Genomic DNA, 22,687 nt, shown 5'->3' on the forward strand with positions numbered 1-22,687 from the left:
GATCTGTATACAGGTTACCACAGCAACCATGGTAGTAAATAACCTGCATACATTACTAGGGGCACCAGTGTGTGTGCAGTGCTGACCTTGACGTTGTTTGGATAAGAAATACAAGGGAACGGGTACGGGTGCTGTTGTACTAGTAACAAAAGATGAACAAAACATTTCCTGCATTGAGGATCATGATACTGTGAATGGCAAAATGCAGTTTAATTGTCAGGTCTCTATTCTTCATCAAAACGCTCTTTATTTCTTTTTCTCCTCGTCTTTCTTGGTCTCTGGTTTAGGGCCTGTCTGTGAAGCCAGAGAGCCCATGGCGTTACGAATGGCCTCATTGTTGGGGTCAACTCCAGGAAGGTTTTCAAGAACACTCTGTAGGAACTCTGGATCTTGCATAACATCGTAGTCCTCTTCATCCTAGACACAGGTAATAATAATCAATTGTAACTAACCCCTGAACAACATAAGATAATCCTTCATTAGTCCTGCAATGGGGACATTTACAGTGTCACAGCAGCAAAGATAAAGGCAATAAATAATAAACCTGCAGTGAATGTACAATATAGAAAAGTATCGACAAAAAGACTATAAAAAGGTAAAATTAGGATATACAGTATATTATAGACATTACCTTACCCGATTATGTACAGTATGAGCTTGACATTTATAGTATAAACAGGACAGAACATCCTTTATGTGCATTATTGCATGTGTATATTGTTACATGTGGTGCACTGAGAGCAGTGCTTGTTGTTTTGTCCAACAGCAGCCAGCAGGAATGACCTGCAATACCAATCCTTCAGACATTTAGGATGTTTTAGTATGTCACTGAAGGAGCTGCCCAGTGCTGTGATGGTGGCCTTCCGGGTGTGGCAGAGACTGTTGCTTAGCAATCATTCTCCTCTCTCCTACTACCTCCACTCGGTCAAGGGAGCATCTGTACTGGGATGCTCCCTTGACCGAGTGGAGGTACAAGCACCTGTACATCCTAAAAAAGTCAAATGAGAAAAAGTAAAGGCCTGTGTTTACCTTTGCCTCATTGGAATCTATGTCAGCTCCCGTGTCCATGTCCTCAGCACCAAAGTCTGCAGAGGAAAAAAAAAAATGTTTATTTCTTACTAAGAAAGAAACATATAAACAATATTTATTGCAGAAAACAAGTACATTAGAATCAGGTATGTTACTTAGAATGACGAAAGCCATACAACAATAGTGCTAGTGAAAACCCAGCTTATATTATAACATGTATTAACATTACATCTGGTGAGGGAATATCAAGACAATTTAGAATGCGTGTATAACCTGCTCCTGGTCCCTGCATGGACATGTGCATAGCATAGGCAATCTGTTCATCCTCAGTCATGCGGCTGATGTCTGGTAAAGCAGGTGTGGTGGACTCCGTGTGTGAAACGGACATCTTCAACAAAGCATCTTCAGACTCTGAAACAGACACAAAGATATACTGTATGAACATTATTCAGCGGAATCCTATAACGTGTCTGTCTGCAATACTGTAAGGGAGAGGGGCAGATGCCATTGGACATTTTTCTCACTATCTGCAGGAGGAGAGGGAATGACAACTTCAGCAGCAGATGATACAGTTGCTCTGCGAGCCTCGTCCTCCTGGCGTTGTCTCTGTTCCTCCATAGATACCCGCAGGGCCTAGAAAAACGAACAAACTAAATTTAGGTAAAGCACAAGAAAAATTTCAAGAAAATGTTTTTAGACTTCAGCAAGGTTTTGTTTATGCAACTTTCAACATTCTCTGAATGGGCCACACGTTGGAGCACCCCGTGTGAGCGTACGGTATGTTTTCTCTGGGTACTCTGGTTTCCAATAATCCAAAAACACGCCAAGGTTAATTGGAAACTCTAAATTCACTATAGGTGTGTGTGAGAGTGAATGGTCATATCTTTGTGTTGGCCCCTGTGATGAACTGGTGACCTGTACAGTGTGTTGTACCCCACCTTTCAACCTATGTCAGCTGGGATTGGCTCCAGCAGCGTTGCCACCCTCATGTGGAGGATAAAGCAGTTGGCAATCAATGAATAATTCACTGAATAAGTGAAGCTCATGGGAAACTATAATGACTAATCAAATTTGTTTTTCATGTTTACCCTGTTCTCTTACCAAGGCCAGCTCTGGGTCAGCACTGGGATCCACTCCAAACTCAAAGTCACTGGCACCCAGACCCAACACTGCACCTCCCTCTCCAGCCAGGATGGGTGAGGAGAGCAGGGCATCAGCCAGACTGGGGCCTGGAGGTACTGTGACCAGGTGGGAACCTGCTCCTTCTTTCCCATTTAGTGTGTTGATGAAGGACGTCAGCTTCTCTGTGTTCATCTCCTGTGAAGGAACGAAAGATTACGGGTGACCACGTGGACTAGTAAATGGCGCAGAGAAAGTGTGATACAATGATAACACATATTTAAGTTACTGTGTGTGTGGGATGTCCATATTTTGAATACAGTGCAAAAATTTTACTTGAACACTGTATCCTAATGGCACAAGCTGCTGATCTTAGTACACATAGAGTCAGTAAGCTACGCCAACATACTGTATATATAAAGTATATTCAGTGTATATATAAAAAACAACATATATCTAGTATCTTTTTCTTAATGTAGGCAGATAATTTTGACCTGGTCATCTAACACATCACACAAACGCTTGCTTCGATTGTAATTGTATTCATGCACAAATGTCTAAATTAAATAAGGTCACATATACATATATATATATATATATATATATATATATATACACACATCTATATATATTGATATTTCAGTGTTGTTCATCTTCTGTAAGTACTATTTGAGAGTACTGTATATATATTTGATCAAAAATACCTCCTCTCCAAAATTAATGATATCCACGCTGACTTTTTCTTTCTTCAAGCGCTTTGCCATTTTGACCAGCTAACAGAAAAGAGAAAGATGTCAAGTGTCAATGTTGTATCTTTGTCATTTAATACACAATAACTAATAAACATGTCAGAATTGAACTCACCTCTTTTTCATTGTCCTCCACTGGGCTTCCAACAAATGCAATAATGCGCATCTTGTGATTTTTGCCCTGTCTGTGTTTCAATGCCAACTACACAGAAAAGCAAGGTGGAAAAAAAGGTAAGACAACATGAATTACTAAAATGCATTTAATTGACAAAGTGGTGGAGGTCAGTTGATATTGCACTCAAGGGTGCTTGTTGTAGTTATCTAGGAGTGATGGCTATCCAGTAATGGCATCTTATGCCTTTTGCCATTCAAAATGGAAGCAACAGCTGAAAAAACAGCTGCTCTTCAAGGCCACCATGTAGGATGTATACAAGAGCTGCTAGATGTTGCTTTAGAGTAAGACGTACTCTAAAGAAGATGGGAATGGACAGTGAGCAGAAAAATATACATGATTCAACATAATGGATGCCTTCTGCTGTTGAACACCACGATAGCAACTCAGTTTAACTGATCCCTCAAAATGTCTGTGTTTTTCCAACTCCATTAATGGTGTCCTGCATTAAAACACTGTACATCCACCATGTGTAATAAAAGCCAAACTTACATGTGCCACTCTGATGCCAGTGCAGAAGCTGATGTTTCCACGAGGCTGCACAGAATGCAGCTTGGACAGTATTCTCCCCGTGTCTGGGGTCAGTGTGGTCAGCACTTCACAGTTGCTGCAGAGTTACAACATTTTCGTCAGTAGATTGTCAACGTTTAAAATGTCACCATACAAATTCAAAGACACTGGTTCTTACTTTGCCATGGTGATGAGGCCCACATTGTTTTCAGGGTTGCTGCGTGTCTTGGAGTGACAGACAATATTAACTGCATCCTGCTGAGCCTGCAGCCTGGTGGGCAGAAAGTCTCCATTTCGCATGTATTCACTATTATCCACACTAGGGAAAAAATGACAGCAAGGTTAATAACCACCGTTTCCAGCTAATTATATTATTGCACAAATTGAAGAAATATGTATTGCAGAAATATACTAATATCACATCTAATGTACTGTATGTGTAGACCCTGACTCCCATAACTGATCAGAGAATTACAGTCAGTGGAGATAAAGGGTTGATTAATGCTCAAACACATATTGATTCCAGCCTCTTATGACATTTTATATTGTTGGTAACATCCCTACATTAATTCACAGGAAATACAAAAATATAAACGAAAAACAAACAAATGATGTAGCCTCAGTGATCAAAACAAAAAACACAACATAAATGCAGTTACTGTCCCTGCAGCTTAAATGCTACAAAAAATGTTTATTGGGGCTTAAATTGACGACTGTTGATTATAAATGAATCTGTTTATTAATCTAAGAGTTATCTGGTTCAAGTGTCAGATAATGGTTAACAAATTACGAGATTAAATCGAGATAGATCAGATTAAATCAATTCGTCGACTATCAAAACGGTTGGTGATAAACGTAGTAATTGCTTGAAAATCGATTACATTGCAGCTGTACTGTTCATACGTGTACTCTTTCTCATTGAAATCAAATACAAAACAGGAAGCACCTGATACAACTGCTAGTGTCTTTTGTTTGTTTACTGGACAGGCAAAACAAAGGACACAACAATCACAAAGAAAACAGTGTCCTGTGTTGACAATGTCAGTAGGTTTTTATAGCCAACGAATGCTAACGCGCTCATTAACGACATACAGACTCGTCATGTGGCTGAATATGAGATTTGAGGGTGACGTTCTCGAGCGGAAAAAAGGAACACTACATTGTTTACTGTCGGTAAATAAACACCGAGTTATATGCCCTTAATTTGCCTCTGTAATGAAAGCGTCTTCAAGCTAGCGTTAGCTAGGTGACTCAGGAAATAAGCCGAGCGTCTTCAATCAAGTAAATATTGAGTAAACCTGGAGGTATGCATCAAACAACTTACCCTAAAAAATACATATATATACATGCATAGTTATGATGAGTAAAAGTATCACGATAAATACTAAATTAAGATCTATTTATGATTTCTTACCACACCATAGTGCTTTCAAGCACCATCTTGACGTCTGTTGACTGGTACGTCGACGCGATGGCTTATGGGTAATGGAGTTTTTTTTTTTTTTTTGTGTCAATTTCTTCTTTTGATTATATGGCAGCATGCAACTATGACTGTTGTGTTCAGTGTTAAAATGTTGTATGATATTTTTACTATATAAATTAGTCTAACACTTTAACTTTATAATTTCTCTCTGACATAAACATGTGAACGTTTATTTTAACCTTTAATTAGGATTTGACTTTGGCCTGACACATTTTTGACGGTTAAATCAAAGATCAGAGTGATCAAAGTCAAAGTTAATCAAAGCAAATGACAATAGATGTGATTTCTATTTATTTATATATTTTTTGCAACAGAACTATTTTTATTGTGAACCAACTATCATTCCATAATCAAAACAAACACTTTTATTTTGAAAAATGTCATTTTTTTTATTATTATTATTTAATTATTAGGGTCTGGCTGAATACTAACTTTCATAATTGCACTGATTTTAAGAAAAATGGCACTCCATGTGTTCTGTCAGGTATTAACCCCACACTTCACATCCTACTGAGAGCCCAGTGATACATGTGTAGCTTTTAAAACACAGTTTCAATGAGAAAAGAGATAGAAAATATAATAATAATGCAATATTAACTATGTCTGTTACATTTCACCCATAGGAACAATACTTATTAATATAATTAATGGTTGAAGACTGAAATGACTGTTGATGACTGATTGTCAATTGATGATTTGGCAACCTTACTTTTAATAAAACATGACGATTCTGGGTCACAAACATTGCTGATTGTCCTATATGCTGTGATTACAATATTTTACTGAAAATGTGAATATGCACATAGGAGTCATGGAAATGCCTTCACGTGAAATGTGCTCCCGTGTTTCAGTGATGTGGTGGTTAATTGTTTTCATGTCTGATTTTAAAAGATCTGCTCTAGTTTGAAAAAATGACAACAATCCTTTAAGTGCCTGAAAAGATTTTAATAATTTCCACTGCACATATTCATGAGATACAGCACATGCTGCAACAAATGTGGTGGCCAGTGAGCAACTCGCTGTTTGACACAACTTTACATATTTTCTTGATCTTCTTCCACATAAACCTTCCCAACGATTTCATACTGCAGGGCTTGCCAGTTGTACACGTTTCCCGGGGTGAAGTATTTGCCGTTCATGTAGCGTCTGATCTCAGCAGGAGGGAGAACATTGTCCCACATGTGCACTTTAGAAATCATACCAACAAAAGACTGAGTAGCATCAAACCCTCCATCATATTTGTCCTGCTCTTGGCCCAGGATGGTCTTTGGCGCTCCGCTGATGGGCATCCCAGCTGTGATAAATCTCTTGATGGTTGGCCTGCCATTCAACCATACCTGACCCATGCCTTTGTCTGAGCTCCAGGTGGTACAAAGGGAGTGCCACGTGTTTGCTGCAAATGACACTGATTGGAAGTCTGTGTGTGGGTCCACGGCGTGGATCCTGAGGACATTCTGCACATCAGGCTTATAGATCACGATGGAATTGCTTTTTGCTGGAGTAGCCAATGAGAAGAGCCCATATTGCCTTTTGAGATCTGTGAAGAATCTGAACAAATGGGAAAGTTGTAAGAAACTGAGGCAAAGAGGTTTTTTTTTTTTTTTTTTTAAACATTCACATTCATTGAAACCACAAACACAAGCTTTCTGAGTGAGTACACCACCTGAGACAGACGGTGTAAGCGTTGAATTGGGTTTTAGTTGTTTGGAGTTTTATGTGATCCGTGGCAGTCTCCTGGGGGAAGACGAACACTTTCCCCGACAGATCTGCACAGAGCAAGAGAGGGAATAATAATACTGACCATAAACATGATCTGTGATTTAACTACCTGGTGAAGTATGACAGCATTATATCATTAAAATGCTGCTTTTTGTGAATAAAGCTCGTTGGACAAACAAAAGTTGACATACCTTGAGGCGCTGCAGCGAAACATGTTGAAATCAGGGCAAACAGAAGCAAAAGTTTCTCCATCTAAGATTTAAAACATAAGAAACAAAATAAAACATATTTTATTTTATTTTTTTACCAGGGGCTAATCCAATTGAGTGAAGCAAGTTGTACTTTTTGAGTTACAGCAGTACAAACATGAGGAATAGAGGGCACACACAATGGTCTCTGAGTTTCTCCTTAATAAAATGGCTCTATCTTCATAATATAACATGAGCATACATCAATATAATGTGATTTAAAGTAGCTAAGAAGAAAGGATTAGATGCTTACAGGAAAAGATGGTCAAGTTTGGAAGTGAATGTGGAATAAATAGTGTGAGGGTGTGTGATCTTACCTTGGACTGAGGGTCTTTTTCCTTGTGTCCTGGATGTATTCGCTCGGTGTGGATCACACGATCTGTGGTTTCTGTCTAGACAGCCTTTTTATTTATACGGCTGCAGCTGTTTACTCTGGTTACAAAATAAAGGACTGTGGACTCGTTGATTTGAAATATTTGCAAGGCAACAGTTATTTACTCGACTTTCAAAATAGAGAACTATGGACTCTGGCGATTGGCAACACTGTGGAGGACATCGCTGCAAAGGGATCTGGGTTCACACTGAGCAGATGACAGATGTGAGAGAGTCTGGAAATGCAGTAGTGAAAGTAATACGGCGTGTAACATCGTCCAGCATGACCACTTTGTCCATGGGTCATTAATGGTCTGCAGAGGCATATTGAGGGCTTAGAACACACCTTCGTGCACTGGTACAACTGCTGTTGTAGTGGGTTCTGTGGTCCTTAGGGTGCAGAACAATGCCCAGACTCGCAGGCCAAAGCAGGGATGACCCAACGCATATAGTATATATCAGTATCAAAGAGTTAATCTCATCAGCATCACTGAGCCAATAAGCAATAAAACAAAGCTCATTTTGCTCAGCGTGTTCGTGTGTGTGTTATTTCTGAGATTTTGACGTGCAAATTATTGAATAGACATATATCAAGGAAATCTAAAGTTAATTTAATAAATATGACAGCCCAGCGAAAACCAAACAATTCTACCTTAATGTGCAATGTCATTTTTTATTGAAACTATCGAGGGTAATGATGCAATCATGCACTATGCTGTAATGTCAGCAGTTTCAATACAATTACTATTAGCGCAATAATTTCCAACAGGTCACTTTATACAGTTCAAGTAGAGATTTAGCTCAAGGCCTCAGCCAGTTCTGGGACAGAGTGTGTGTACAGTCTGCAGATAAGGGGTTGGCAAGTACATTGGGCCGATAGCCAAATTTTTTGAAGTAATTGAATAGTGGACCAAAAAAATCGAATTCCTACTGATCTTCTATACTTTTAAAACTTAACTAAATGAATGAACGGATTTTTCCACAAACTGTTACTATTGTCTCAAAACTACTTCAGTCAGAAACAAACAAATAAATAAATACATTTTTGTGCTGCATTAAGCCCACAGTAGATGCCTGGTGATAATGTGGCCTCTGTCTTTAATCATCAACTTGTTACACAGATTCTTTTAAGACTGAATGTATGTGAGATGTGAGGAATAAAATGTCAAAAATCCTCCCGACAAACTTTATGTCACCTTTCCATACTGTTAATAATAAATGTGAATCAGTCCAACTTTGAGAATTACTGCTTCTTCTTTGAGTCCAAGTTTACTCTCAAAACTTGGCTACCCGTTAAAACTGCAGTGTTTTATAATGTTTTTCCCAAAAATCTTGAAAATCATCAAGATAATGAAAGTACGGACACCACAGACCGATACTTACAGGTGAAGACATTCACTGTTAATCGTTGTATTAAAGGTGCATTATGTAATAAATCTAGAGCAACTGGCCATAAAATCCTCCTAATATGTCACAGAGACTCAGGAATAATGTTCATATAACAAACTGAACTCACCAACAACAACAGTACAGACAAAATATTTGCATTAAAAAAATATATTTTGCAGACTGCAAATCATGTTTATGTTTTGAAATCATGTTCTGGCATGTGGCGCCACCTACCGCTGTCTACCAATCATTGCAGTCAGTAGAGTCACAGCTGCCAAGCAACCATGGGTTGCCAGTTACAGAAAACGAAACCTAAAAGACCTCGGTATTTTGAATTTGAATGTAGTAACCGTTTTTGGCCACATTCTTACATATGGCACCTTTAACTATGCAAAATTCAATAAAGACAGATTTAGGAATCAAAGAAGCGAGAAACCACGACTTAGAAAATATCTTTAATCCTTTAAAATCAGACATGAAAACATTTCACCACCACATAACTGAAACATGGCAGGGGGCAGGCAGCACATATTGTATGAGAAGGCATTTCCGTGACTCCTATGTACATATACACATTTTATACAGAGTAAAAATATAGTAATTGAAGCATATAGGACAACCAGCAATGTTGGCTCGTGAGCCATGTGAAACATTCACGTGGAAAAAGCACGGGAGCTTATAACAACCCAGAATCATCATGGTGATAATATAGCCATCATGTCACAATCTACACACAAAATAAAAATGTGAAATTGTCAAAATAGTCTCCCTTTCACGGGCAATGCACACCACAGTTCCACACATCCTTCTGTCAGTTTACAGTATACGTACAATCATCTAAAGTACATCATACACCTTTATCATTTCAGTCTACAACCATCAATCGTAGTAATAAATATAGTTCTTCGAGGTGAAAGGTGACACATAGTTTATATTGCATTACTCCACTTGTATTATAGTGTCTTTGCAGAGTACACTGCCCTTTAAGCAGTTAAGGATGTTTTGTCTTGTGCCACTGGTGTAGTACGGAACTGCGACACAATTGGTCTGCATCCAGCAATTACACAGTACCACTCATTAAAAAACATTAACATCAAAAAAATCAAGATGTTACAATATAGAACATGGTTTGTTTGCTCTTTAAAACAAGTATTTTTAAACGGGGGGGGGGAGTGTTTTTCTTTGGCGGTGGTTTAACTCTCAACCAACTAAATACAATTTCAAACTAATCTGTTTGAAGAAATCAGTCTTTTACATTTACAATTTCAAGTACGTTCTCCTAACTACGCAAAAGGTTGTAAATATTGAGCTCTGCGAGCATCCACGAGTGCAGTAAATAAAACTTTTCACAGGATTTTCACGGGAATGTGGAGTTAACTGTTGAAATGCCACAGGCCGGGGCCGAGTAGAATCGATCTTTGATAAAGAAAAATAAATCTTTACGGGCACTAGGTTTATGTCAGATACAGCTTATCAGACATGAAATGATTCAGCAAAAGAAATCCAGTTTAACAACAGATCCTTAAAACTCAGGTCAACCCAGTGTTATTACCTTATAAAACATTTCATTTCAGGAGTGTCTAATTTCAGTTTTGTGTCAACTGCACTGGATTGTGAACATTTACAGGAAGCCCCTGCTCTTTTCTTTGGTGCCGTGGCTGGCTTGTAATACAAAAGACTCAGTCCTGTATCCTCACATGTGCATACACTGATAAACTGTGAGCAATTCACCTTCTTTCTCTTTTCATAACTCACATCCCCCATCTCCCTCTCTGCTGCACAGACCACATGTGCATTAAACAAACTTAAATGTGTTAAATTAAACCAGACTATGTCTGAGATCTTGAGACTCAAATTTCTGCATCAGAAACATCTTATGGGGTAAACTCTTTCAGTCCAGCAACATCCTTGGCGTATTTAGTGCTTGTGGAAGAAAAAGTCCAATTTAAATGAATGACCAAGTTAAAGATAAATAGGACTACATGCTATATAAAAAAAAGGAAAAGAGAAACTGTTTTACACATGTTTCATAATATTGGTCCAAGAGTGGATATGTGTGTGTGTGTGTGTCATTTCTAGAACCAGCAGAAATGAATGAGTCACATATGAATCACATAAAGTATCTGTCCAATGTCAGGAGAAGAGTTAAAAGTTTCAGCTGAGCAAATGAACCACGGTGACTCAACACTTGACATAAATGTAACCAAAGGAGATTTTAAATGGTGTTTTCATTCAAATCTAAAAATCATTTTAAATCCTGGCAACTCACTGGTTGGTCCAAACATACAAATGGCAGTTTGATGGCTTCAGGTGTAGTGATAAGGCAGGTTTTTCTCTGAGTGGTTTGAGAAAAAAAATCAGTCAGTTATGTGTCACGTTTGGGGAGGAACAAACATGAAAAGGCACATACATGACAGACAACAGACGGTAGCTTAAATGTTTCTCTCCTATTAACTAAAAAAAAAAACTTGACTTCATTTGATAGCATCTAGTGGCCAGCAGTGGTATTGACACTTTGGCTCAATCCCATTTCACCTCTTACCCCTACTACTTAGCTCTACCTCTCCATTTTGCAGCTCCACGTGTAGGACTATGGTGTCCCAGTGCTTGTTGGGTGAAATGTGGGGACCAACTTAACCCTTCAAACTGAACATGTTTAAGAGCACACTTTAAATAGAGTGCTCTGAGATAAAGGAAACTAATGTTACCATTATTCAGTCATCAACATGTAGATTATATAGATTTTAACCACGACCCCTTGTTTATCAGTTCCTAATGACAAATGGCAAGAGGTAGATGTAAAAATGGGAAATGGGACTGGGCCACCTGTGTTATACTTCAGCACATATGGTCTCATCAGAGGGGGAGATTTTTAGGGGTTATAAAAATGTGGTCTGCCATGTTAGTGAGACACATTCTACATAATAAAACACTAATGTACATTCAGCAGCGGCAAGATCTCCTTGGACCTTTGCAGCACCACCGTGACTTCCAGCAGAACAACTTTACCAAAAGAAAATGACCAAAGGGTCAACGCGTCACTTCAGAGTTTCAAAGTCCGACTTCAAACAAATGTACATCAACAGTAAAAAAAAAAAGAAAAAGAAATGCATAAATGATTGCAGAGTCAACAGCAGCATGTGTTGATTTGAACACTGACCACTGATAGCTCCGAGTCCCCCTGATCATGAGCAGTGCCGAGGGGAACTGGATTTGCAGTAATAGAAACTCTGGAGCCACAGAAATGGACTTGGACAGAGCATGAAAAACAGGAAAATATTCATCCATACAAACGCAGGCTCCGCCCCTCATGTGCTCTTAAGTGTTTGTATTCCTTCTGAAAGCTTGTCTGTCACGTTTCTTCATGCTGTAAAAATGGGCGCAATGACCAACTCTTCACGGAGAAGTTGTTCATAACAGATATTTGGGCTTTGGGACAGGTGCAGACATGTGTATGCACAGTGACAATGCTGACGGCTGGGAAAGTCTCAGGCTTACCACACACCAGCCGCTTGAATTTGTCTTCATTGCTTACCCACTGTTGCATCCTCCACTGCACCTCACTGCATCATCCAGAGGTCCATGTTTACTGTGGGTATGGGTGAGAAAACAACACGGGTGCAGGGAAGGGTCATCTGTGGCGACCTTCATTCTCTTCATTCTTACTTCTGCCCACTTCAACTTGGCCAGAAACACCTCATCCTTACATTTCACCATGTCTGTTTTTACTGTGACAGATGAAAGAAACACAGCAATTACCCACTGCGACAAAAATAAAACTGTAAATATTAATTTAAAGATAGTTTTTTCTGTTTTAGTCATTATTCACTTAATTGCCATTACGTATTTAACCTATTAAACATGTATTATTTGTTGTTATAATCTGTTTCTTATAATTTGAGTGACATTTCACTGGATCTCACAAAGGTAATTAAGATAGATACCAGCAGAGGAGTTTGTCATAAAACAAAGAAACAAAGGCAAGAGTCAAGATGAAGCTGCGCCATTACTCAAGAGAGGAAGGAAAGTGCAGCACAAGAACACACATTTTAAATGCATGTAGCAAACATCGCAAGAAGTATAAAAATAACAAAAAACCTCCTCTACTCAACTGTTATTATGTATAATGACAATAATAACTATGGGTTAAAAATAATATATAAACAGAAATGTTATTGTCTTTCTGTACTTACAAAACAGATGTTGGTCTCTGGGACAATGTCAGATAGTGAAACGACATCTTCATTTCCAGACAGATTTCCAGAATTATCTGCAGCATCTTCTGCCCCAAAACTAGAACAGAGAAAATGGAAAATTATTGAGAAACAATTCGTAATAAGATAAAGGAAAATAATGAGGATGTCATTTTACAATACATCAGTGCCTCCTGTACCTGTGGTTACCACCCTGGTCAAAATCTGTGTTTGCCGATTTGTGCACTTCCACTCCCACAGAACTGTAGAGAAAAGTCAGCATAGAGGAAATGAGTACAGTGTAAAGGTGAGATTGAAAATTAAAGATCAGGTGCTGTCATCATTACCGCAGTGGAGGAGAGGTGGGTGCAACTCCTGTGCTGCCAAGTGATGAGGTGGAGAGATTGGCCTCACAATCAGCAGGGTTGTCCAATAGCGGAGGGGTCCTCGGAACAAGATCAGGTCTGCCTGACTGGATGCCTGAGAACATTTTTACAGCAAATTCAGCAAAATCAGTAACTCCAATCTGAGCACAACTATGAAGGCATACCATTTAAAATTGCTTGCAACACCTCAGCTCTTACCGCTGTCAGCCTCTGACTCTGTGCTTCTGAAGTGACTGTGGTACACCAGTCTGGAGTCCTGTCCTGATGCATGGGAGAGTGGGGTGGGAGCTCCGAGGGTGGGGGCCCTCCTAAGACCTCCCTGACCTCCACCACGACTCTTCTTAGATGGTGATGGTTTTACTGTAAGAAGACGGGGCATTAAAGTGGAAATGATCAATGCAATCATCCAGACTTTTCAATTGCGGACTTTCTAAGCAGTCAATGCATCAAGATCTTGACACTGTATCAATACTCACATGGAATTTTCTTAAACGTTGTGTTGCACATAAAATGCTGGAAACGCTCTGCATAGAAACCAGGCCTGTGAACGGAGACGGTGTCCTAAAGTAAAAAAAAAAAAAAACAGCAGCAGAGCCATTAGAATAGGATAAATGCATTCAGATTACATTTGCATGCAATCAACACATCAGTTTGGACACATTTTTAAGCTTGTGAATGATCTTAAACAAGTCGTCTGAGTAAAAACCATTTATAGCCAGTGTTTCCCACAGCCTTCTGATGAGCAATGAGGGCATGGATGCAGGCCAAGCTGCACTCAGCACCCTCTGCTGGACATCTTGTTAATTACTTTAAAATATCTACATATTTTGAACCTGAACAGGTTTCATGCCATGAATTATCACCTATGACTGTACTGTAGAGATAAATACAAAGTGCATTAATGTAACTACTTTGGAGACAACATTTTAGGTAAACATTAATAGTTTCAATGCTTACAATACAATTTGTCACATAAGTTCTCTTTCATAATAAAGCAAAATGAGTATGGAATCTGAAATATCTCTAAATCAATCGATATTGAATTGAATCTAATCTAAAATTGAATTGAATCACCCAGACTAGAGCGTGAATAAAGAAACTCCTTTGAGAAAGACATCATTGTATTGCACATCACTATTGCACACATACACAGCTGCTGCTGAAACTTTGGGTTCCAGCTGACCTGCCTGGACAGCAAAACTTCATTGGTAATATGGCAAGCAAACGGGAGAAAGTGGCAAGCATGAATCAAACGACGTCACCAACTCCACAGAAAAGCCAAAACACTGCAATTCTGCTCAGTTTCTCAGCAATATTAATGGGGTTTTTTTTTTTCAATTATAAAACCTTGATGTGAACACTCTTACCCCATCATGGACCAAGGCCTTCCAGGAGTGTTCCAACTTCTTAATAAACCTAAAATAATACAAAAGTAAGCTTGTAACACTCAACATAAGTTAATGGATGACATAGACTGATTTGGTTGCTTTAAGACACTGACCTATAGGACTGGAGAATGTCAATGATGCCAATGTAGATGAGCAACCGCTCGCCTTTATTATTACGAGCTGGAATACCACCCATGCTGGAGAAAGGAGGCCAAAGAAGCAGAAAACACATCAATTAAATGACTGAAATTACACTGCAAGTTACAGTTGAAATGCATACGGTCAGCTCAGCAATAAGACTTACTAGTCTTCTGAATCTAAAGCTCCCTTCCCTCGAGCTTCCCCCTGGATGGATTCCATGGCTGTACAGTAGAGACTTTTCTGGGTTTGTGGCCGGCGCTGATCTGGAGTCACAGATCCCTCTGGCCCACTAGTGTCCCCTGAATTGCCAACACCACGTTCTCGCTCTCGAATGGCCTGGTCCATGTTGTGGATACCCATTAGGAGACTGTAATCCATAATCTTGAAACTCTGTAAAAGCTATATAAAATAAAACATACAAATACAATACATTAAGGAGAAGAAACATCTGATGAGAGGAACCTGGCCTGCATTTAAATAGTCAAAACAAAATATTTAAAATGATATAACAATTAAAAAATAATAACTATAATTTTGTACAAATCTATCAAATTGCATGTTGATTTGAAATGGATGAAAACTCTGTATAAAATAGTTATAGGTGGATTTGGGGCAGGTTTCAATAATTTAGACAAAAGCAAATTGATAAGTGCAACAACATAAAACACTGGTCTGTTCCCATGACTTTGAAAAGGCACCTTTGCACAAAGTAAACACAGTTAGTTTGCATTGTCAAGCAGTTGAACTGGCTTCAAAGAAAACAAATATTATAAAAAGGTACAGAGCAGCACAACAGAGATGACGAATATGAAAGCCAGCTGAAAAACCTTTGGGTAATTCCATGCAAACTTGGCCTGAATACTGTTCATGTCATGGATTCTATCCTTGTGTAAAAAGTGAATTAAATGAATGTGACTTCCTATAGCTTAACTTGAATTACTTTATTGATGATACATTTTAGAATGTGTCTTTTTGTGTAAATACAAAAGCTTAGTAATTAGTCATTTTTATCCTGCATTGGGTTAAAATTTGAAATTAAAATGCAATATAATGTAGCCTGTTAAACTATGTTATGTTGCTGGATGTGTTGCAGTAATCAAATAAAACAATACATTTTCACCCAAATAATGATTCACTATTTGTCAAACATTTGCAATAGTCTTCATTTGCTTCTAATCAAATCTTTATTCTGGGAACTACTACTGCTGTATTACTCGGGATGATTTTCTTTTAATGGAAAGTGCTAACCTAAATGGCAGATAAGCATGCTGTAATTTCCCATGAATTACCCGAACAGTGGCAGGCTGCTATAGTGCAATTTCCCCTGCTACTATTTCCTTCTAAATCCTTTTTTTCCACATAAACTGCACTCAGACCCACCAACGATACTGATCGAACATCTCACAAACACAGTGCCGCAACCAGCAACAGAGAGGCATCCTATAGATTTTAAGTTACAAAAGAACACGGATCTCCACAGATCTATACTGTGTTTGGATGGATGCATGACATTTGTTGGTTACTTTACAGTTGGCAAAACAGGTTACTGTCACCTGTACTTTCCAGTGTTAATGAGAAGGGTGGGGCTGGACTATGATCTTCATGTTACCTTAAGTTATAACAAAAAGTTAATCAATAAATGTGGCCTATAAAAATATAGTGTTGATGTGCGTATACAACAAAAGTTTAATAGGTGCACTTTGTGTCCCGATTTTGAGACTCCTTTGCACTGATATGAGTGTTTCTGTGTTAATTTTATTTTATATATCACTACCTGCATTGGAGTAGAAATACTGGAATAATAAACTGAGAATATCTGTTTACTATCTGTTTTGCTAATTGAGGGATTAATACTGATGAAAGAGCATTATCTTTCTATATACTTTCTTTGGCCCCCGCTATCATTTAAGTTACCGATCCCTGAAGTTAACAGAATTCTTGGTGGTTCAAATCCAACATCTTTTGTACATTAATCAGACATGTACACAAACAAGAAAAACATGAAAAACATGTAAACGGATGCATCTTGTCACTCACCAAGCAATCCCGCTGTATTGTCTTGCACAGAGCATTGTAGTTGTCCACTTCCAGTAGCAGGCCGTCTGGCAGGTCCTGGATGAAGTCTAGGTCTTTGTAAATGGGTACAGGCCTTTCTCTCTCCTTCGGAGAAGCTCGTCTCTTGTACGTGGAGCCCTTCAGGTCATATTTAAGGTGCATAGGGATGATCCGAGGCAGAAGATTGTTCATCACTACAATACGGATATTCTTGCCCCCTGCCTGAACACAGTACAGTCCGTAGAACTTGGGCAGCAGGGTGCGTTTGTTTTGGTTTATATTCTACAAGAAAAAGGACAAAGAAATTAGAAAATCTGATACACTTGAATCGTACAGAAACTATTGTAAAAATTCCAAGCTTACCATGAAGTATCCAGGTAGGAGTTTTTGGAGGAACTCTGCCTCTTTGTGTTGAACAGTCTTGATGATGAATTCGTCATCACTGGAGACGTAGAACAGTGACCCGCTGGCTCCAGGATTAGACAGCTCAATCAGAGGCTCGTTACACAGTGAATACTGAAAACATGAAAAGAAATCTGTGTTTGACCATACATTCAAAATATGACAGCTTATGTTCATGTTATGTTATTCATAAATATATATATCATGATAAAATGATACAAGCCCTTTGGAAAGAATGCCTATACACAGTATAGGCTACTAGAACCGTAACTTCTGTAATGCACTGCTACTTTATGGAAGTAGTTGGACTGTAGAGATATGTGGTCATCTCTAATGCTGCGTTTCCATCGTGGCACAGTTCAGTTTGGTACAATACGGTACGGTTTGGAGTGGTAAAGCTCTAGGTCAGGCATGCATTTCAACAGAATCTTTACTTGGTAGGCGGGGTGGGCAGTGTGCCTATTGTCCATGTATGCGAGCTACGTAGCATGACGTCGTACCGGTGCGATGACAACAAACAACAACACTGAACGCAACAGACACAACAATGAAGGACACCCAGCAGCACGTTTTTCCTGTTTAGTTTGTGGCTATTTGCCTCAACAAGAGACAAGCTTTGTATGAGAACAGACTGCTGGCACTGAAGAAACACAGGTCGCAAGGGAGCGATGTTTTCCTGTCGCCAATCAGCTGGCCGATACTGTTCTATACCACTTTACTCGGGCACCTCTAAAGAAGGGTGCAGGATGGTTATTTTGGTAATATTCCTAATGGAAACACAACACAACCGCACTGTACCAAACCAAACCAGTGTAAGTGTGAATGAGAAAGCGACGGATTGCCAAAACTATAGCAATTTGTGTCACACTCTCATCCAAGAAATGAACTAATGATTAAAAATGAACCAGACAATTATCTAACATGTACAATGACAAAATCCAAAACAAGAACACTTTTCATGAACATGAAGATGTGTATTTAGTTAAAGTACAAACCAGGTAGTCATCAGGCCGAATGCCAAACAATTCTCTGAAATAACGAAAGGCAATTGGAGCATAGGTCTTAAAGCGAAAGTCACTGTAGTGATGAGCAGGTGTCAGGTTACTGCCTTCACTAAGAAACATGACAGACAGAGCAAAAGACCATTACACTACATGAAACAAATGATTAAAAATAAATCACTATTTAAACAACTATGACTTCTGAAACCAACCTGGGGAAGAAGATGCTTTCGACCACCACAAAGTCCTGCATGAGAACATCCCTCTCCGCCTTTTGACTTAAGCTGCCGACTGTGTGAGTGATCCCCAGCTGGATGGCACCTTTTAAGGCAGATGACGTGGTCTAGAGTGGTCAGAAAGGAGAGAAGCTCTGAAACCTACACATTTTTAAAAGATTTTTTGAGCAAAGGACAACAGCTGGTGCTGAACATGGATTACTGCAGGAGACCTTAGCCACATTGAGCTATTCTGCACCCCAAATCCTACACCATTTTACCATGATGACTGCTGCTGATCTTATCGCTATTTTTGGGTGTCTATCGAGAGGACTTCCCAAACTAATTTTAGAATACATAGAACAAACATGAGGGTGTACACAGTGGTCCTTTCCCTTTTTTCACCTCTCCCACTCTGTGCTGTGGGTGTCAATAAATCAGTGTCACCAACCCTGACCCTGTTCCAACCTTTTTGTAGGTGGTCTCTCCCGTGGTGGTCTCAACGCCACGATGTCCAATGGTCTTCTTCATACTCTGACTTGTGTTTGAAGAGCCAGGCATCTGAGAAGAGGAACAGAGACTAATAAACTTGTTGGATAACTTGGATGTTAATATTAGTGTGTGTGTGTGTGTGTGTGTGTGTGTGTGTGCGTGCACACATGTTTGTGTCTGTACATGCCGGTGTACACAGAACCCAGCTTTACTGTCACATGCTGGGCTCAACATTGCCATGATTGTCAGCTGCCCGACCCTAGTTACAGTAATAACATTATGACATTTGTGCTTTGTTACTTGTACTGATACTGTGACACCATATTCAAACTCCACATTAATTCAAACACATAACACAACACAAAAGCTGGAGACCACATGATTTCCGGGCATTTACGTTGAGAGTTGGCCAGGTTAACAATTACATTACTTAAGGCTACACATAAAGTAGAGTTGATTTGTGAATTAAGTCAATGTCTGTGGTCCTTACCTCTGAGGGGGCCATTTTTCTGATGCTGCTGGTCCCTAAAGACAAAAATAAGATAAATTGTGATTTTAAAATGTGAACCAGTGACTCTTGAGAGACTATGAAGAAACACACTGTGGTCTTGTGGAACTGATTATACCCTTCTTCAGACTCAAATTCAAACTCATGTCAATGACACTACCGCTTTTAGTGTAAACTTGGAAGTATAAAATCATTTTAAAGAATTTATCAATTGAGAATTTGTAAATGATGGTTAAGAAACTGTCGACTTGTTTATTCGCAAGGCTATTTCCAGAACTGGCTGATGACCATAAAGCCAATGAAGAGCCCCGATCTAAATCTGGCAGTAGTTACTAATTGCTGCCCCTGATACCTCCAGCTCTCAGTGAACTGGAACTACTTGTCCCCTGAGCTGGCTGCTCCAGATTCATCTGGTCCCTGACGATGTACGTCTACATTATTCACCTCCTTTCAAAAAACACGAAAAAATACACTTTCTTGTTCTTTTTTTTAGTTAGTGTGTCTCAGTAACTTTGCTTTAATAACCCACATTTATTCTAATTAGTTAACATTACAATACATGTTCATTAAATCAAGTGATTCACATTGTATTTGCCCCTGATTGTGCATTAGAAAACACACACACACTCTCATACGGAAAATCTTACAACTGAAATAAAATAATCAACATGAGTTCCACTGTCCTCACATAAACCTGTTGCTTAAAACCTACTATATCGCCCACTCTGCAAGCACATTCAGTCAGAATCTATGGAAACATCTACTTCAATGCTACAGAGCCACACAGGCCAATATGCATGCAGAAAGATGATGTAAGATTAGAAACCTGTAGTACCAGAACTGCAGTGATGTCTAGACCAAGCAGATTCAATCCAGGTGATGCACAGTTAAGGGGACACTTCAACCAACGAAAGATGCACATTTCAACAATAATGTGAGTCTAACTGAATACTAAGTACTTCCTCTGGAGTTAACAGGGAAACAATGAGCATCATTCAATTCCTTCCGATTACATAAAAACAACACAATATATGATCACAAATCATGCGGTTTCTGTCTTTCCCTTTATGTGTGTGAGAAAGAGGGAGAAAAACACTCAAGCACACCCATGCGAATACCTCGCTGTAATGCTCTCCTCCAGAACTGAGTCCTAATATCTGTGAAGCAGGACATGGTCAGCCAACTAAAGTTGATAATGCAATTTACCGACTTAAACATTTATCTTGAGGACAATGTCAGTCTCTACAAAAAAAAATCATGACTAATTGCCGTACCGGACATTTCACACTGCATTTTTTCACAAATGGCCATGTAGAACCAGACAGTTATTAAAATAATGTGTGCTGAAGATTCTAGTTATGAAACATACTACCCTAAGTACTTAACAGGCCTAAAGACAATAGACAAACCATCTGTTCCTTCCTCTAAACTAAAAACTCCCTGCCAGCCTTGCTCATATGTCGCCTGCCAAAGGAAAAAATGTGGGACATGAGCAGTCTCTTTTAAATAATTGTTCACTTCTACACAAATATACTTATTATTGGCCTGATTGAGAAACAAGACAGATACAAACCATTACAGGAAACTACATTATGTTGCTGTCACTCAAGTGTGGGTGTGTATCTGTTTTGACAGTATTTGTGCAGTCTCAGGCTCACAGCCATGTGGGAGCTATGAGAGTGCTTTGATGCCACTATTTTTATTCACTGATTCAGACTGACTGGCTACTGTGGGAAGAGCAATTTCTGTATGGAGGCGTGCGAAATGTTGCCGTTTCAGTTGTTTATCGTTCAGTGAACGGCATTTTCCCCTCATATGATGTATTAACTAGTATATAAAACATTGATATTATTACATTACCACTGACGAGAACTATATAACATTTAGATATCACGAGAGGAGAGATTTGATTCGATAACAAACCACAGGCATGGAAAGAAACTGAAATTGCAGATTACAAGTCCGGACAGACAGAAACAGACGGTCGGGGGAGGAGCAGGGATATAACGGGTGAGGGAGACAAGGAGTAACGGGGTAGTTACCGGATAACAACAACAGAAAAATGCGTACAGTTACCCAAACAACACTCCAATAACAACCTCGCACAATAAATGTGTCCCCGTGTCTCGTTGACTCGTTATCACAGAAAAAACACAGTAAACGAAATAACCGGCTTGACGGCAAAATTAAGTCCCGGTTTCGGTAAATATTTCTTTGAATGCGATTTGCTTTGATATACAATTCGAAATAAATACAGACGGTGGCTAACATACGCTCCGTGTGGACAATAATAGCAATAAGAGCTATTGTAATTAATGAACGAGGCAGATAACACGCTAGCCAGTTGGTTGGTTCATTTGTTAGGTTAGGTTGAGCCTCGATGCTAGCAAGCTAGCTAGCGAACGGGCTAACAAGGACCTAATTCGGCCACAATCACCGCGTAATTTCATTGTAGTCGCTGCAAAACGTTACACAGAGCAGTTTACATGTAGATATTCAAAAGACAAATGTATGAGACGCAACTACTACATACCTGTCGGGGCTGTTAATCCCGAGTCTGCTGTTCCAGCAGTCGCCATTATGGTTTGACTATTCGCATCACACAAACAGCGCCGACAGTTGAATAGTGATACTCATGTCGCAGCCACAGCGCCCCCCACCGGCCTGTAGGGGAACACTTACAGTTTATTTATCTGACCAAAATAGTAGAACCAGTTTTCAATGTTCAATCTCCAGCACAATTTTTATTTGTATTAATTCATAAATTGCTTAATGTAATTTGTATGCATTTTACTATCTTTGTATTTACTTATTTTATTGTATTGCACAGCCACAGCATTATTATTATTATTATTATTTTATTTTTTAACAGTCTTGTTTTGATGCTTTTATCTTGTTTTTACTCTGTAGCACTTTGAGGTTTGTTGCTCAAATGTAAAGTGCAATACAAATAAAATCTATTATTATTATTATTATTATTATTATTATTATTCAAGATTCAAGTATTGTTTATTGTCAATGTGCACATACATACATAATATGTATGTGCACATTGTGCATATATATATGCATGTATGTCTTCTTTTTTTTTTACATCACATATTAAGTCAAATGTT

The 22,687-nt window shown here is 38.9% G+C and overlaps 3 protein-coding genes across 4 annotated transcripts; all 3 read right to left on the reverse strand.

Moving 5' to 3' along the window:
- Window positions 1–186: 186 nt before the first annotated feature.
- Window positions 187–5,042, reverse strand: LOC310931339 (26S proteasome non-ATPase regulatory subunit 4-like). Its single transcript, XM_083894471.1, has 10 exons — window positions 4,994–5,042; window positions 3,758–3,898; window positions 3,562–3,676; window positions 3,013–3,099; window positions 2,853–2,921; window positions 2,131–2,346; window positions 1,554–1,662; window positions 1,303–1,440; window positions 1,030–1,085; window positions 187–417 (listed from the first exon to the last, which is right to left on the reverse strand). Exons 1-10 carry the CDS (start codon window positions 5,017–5,019, stop codon window positions 247–249), a joined length of 1,128 nt encoding a protein of 375 aa, XP_083750597.1. The 5' UTR covers window positions 5,020–5,042; the 3' UTR covers window positions 187–246.
- A 1,054-nt stretch (window positions 5,043–6,096) lies between these two features.
- On the reverse strand, window positions 6,097–12,507 carry LOC310932137 (serum amyloid P-component-like; the record flags this gene model as incomplete). The annotated part of the gene is made up of 6 exons (XM_083895430.1): window positions 6,097–6,610; window positions 6,726–6,828; window positions 6,973–7,033; window positions 7,347–7,421; window positions 7,556–7,715; window positions 12,326–12,507. 6 exons carry the CDS (start codon window positions 12,505–12,507, stop codon window positions 6,097–6,099), a joined length of 1,095 nt encoding a protein of 364 aa, XP_083751556.1.
- Window positions 9,311–22,159, reverse strand: LOC310944763 (phosphatidylinositol 4-phosphate 5-kinase type-1 alpha-like). 2 transcript variants are annotated; one of them, XM_083910578.1, is made up of 17 exons: window positions 22,105–22,159; window positions 20,690–20,728; window positions 19,554–19,588; window positions 19,040–19,132; window positions 18,569–18,699; window positions 18,351–18,468; window positions 17,317–17,469; window positions 16,936–17,235; window positions 15,062–15,297; window positions 14,871–14,954; window positions 14,737–14,785; window positions 13,846–13,930; window positions 13,568–13,729; window positions 13,331–13,463; window positions 13,184–13,246; window positions 12,984–13,083; window positions 9,311–12,518 (listed from the first exon to the last, which is right to left on the reverse strand). In XM_083910578.1, the coding sequence occupies exons 1-17, from the start codon at window positions 22,148–22,150 to the stop codon at window positions 12,516–12,518; spliced, it is 1,830 nt and encodes a 609-aa protein (XP_083766704.1). In that variant the 5' UTR covers window positions 22,151–22,159; the 3' UTR covers window positions 9,311–12,515. The 2 variants fall into 2 exon arrangements, with proteins under 2 accessions (XP_083766704.1, XP_083766703.1); XM_083910577.1 differs by lacking the exons at window positions 20,690–20,728; window positions 22,105–22,159 and having other exon boundaries at window positions 19,040–19,850.
- Window positions 22,160–22,687: the final 528 nt, after the last annotated feature.

The sequence above is a fragment of the Microchirus variegatus genome (assembly GCF_963457635.1).
Source record: "Microchirus variegatus genome assembly, chromosome: 1".
NCBI lineage: Eukaryota > Metazoa > Chordata > Actinopteri > Pleuronectiformes > Soleidae > Microchirus > Microchirus variegatus.

Bases quoted from the DNA above. Each gene is read 5' to 3' on its own strand.
- LOC310931339 (XM_083894471.1), bottom strand. From the start codon at position 5,019: ATGGTGCTTGAAAGCACTATGGTGTG. The intron at 3,677-3,757 runs GTAAGAACCAGT...GTAACTCTGCAG, and splicing joins GGCCTCATCACCATGGCAAA to CAACTGTGAAGTGCTGACCA. The intron at 2,922-3,012 runs GTGAGTTCAATT...CTTTTCTGTTAG, and splicing joins TGGAGGACAATGAAAAAGAG to CTGGTCAAAATGGCAAAGCG.
- LOC310944763 (XM_083910577.1), bottom strand. From the start codon at position 19,303: ATGGCAATGTTGAGCCCAGCATGTGACAGTAAAGCTGGGTTCTGTGTA. The intron at 17,236-17,316 runs GTAAGCTTGGAA...TTTTTCTTGTAG, and splicing joins TCCTACCTGGATACTTCATG to AATATAAACCAAAACAAACG. The intron at 14,786-14,870 runs GTCAGTGTCTTA...GTATTATTTTAG, and splicing joins GACATTCTCCAGTCCTATAG to GTTTATTAAGAAGTTGGAAC.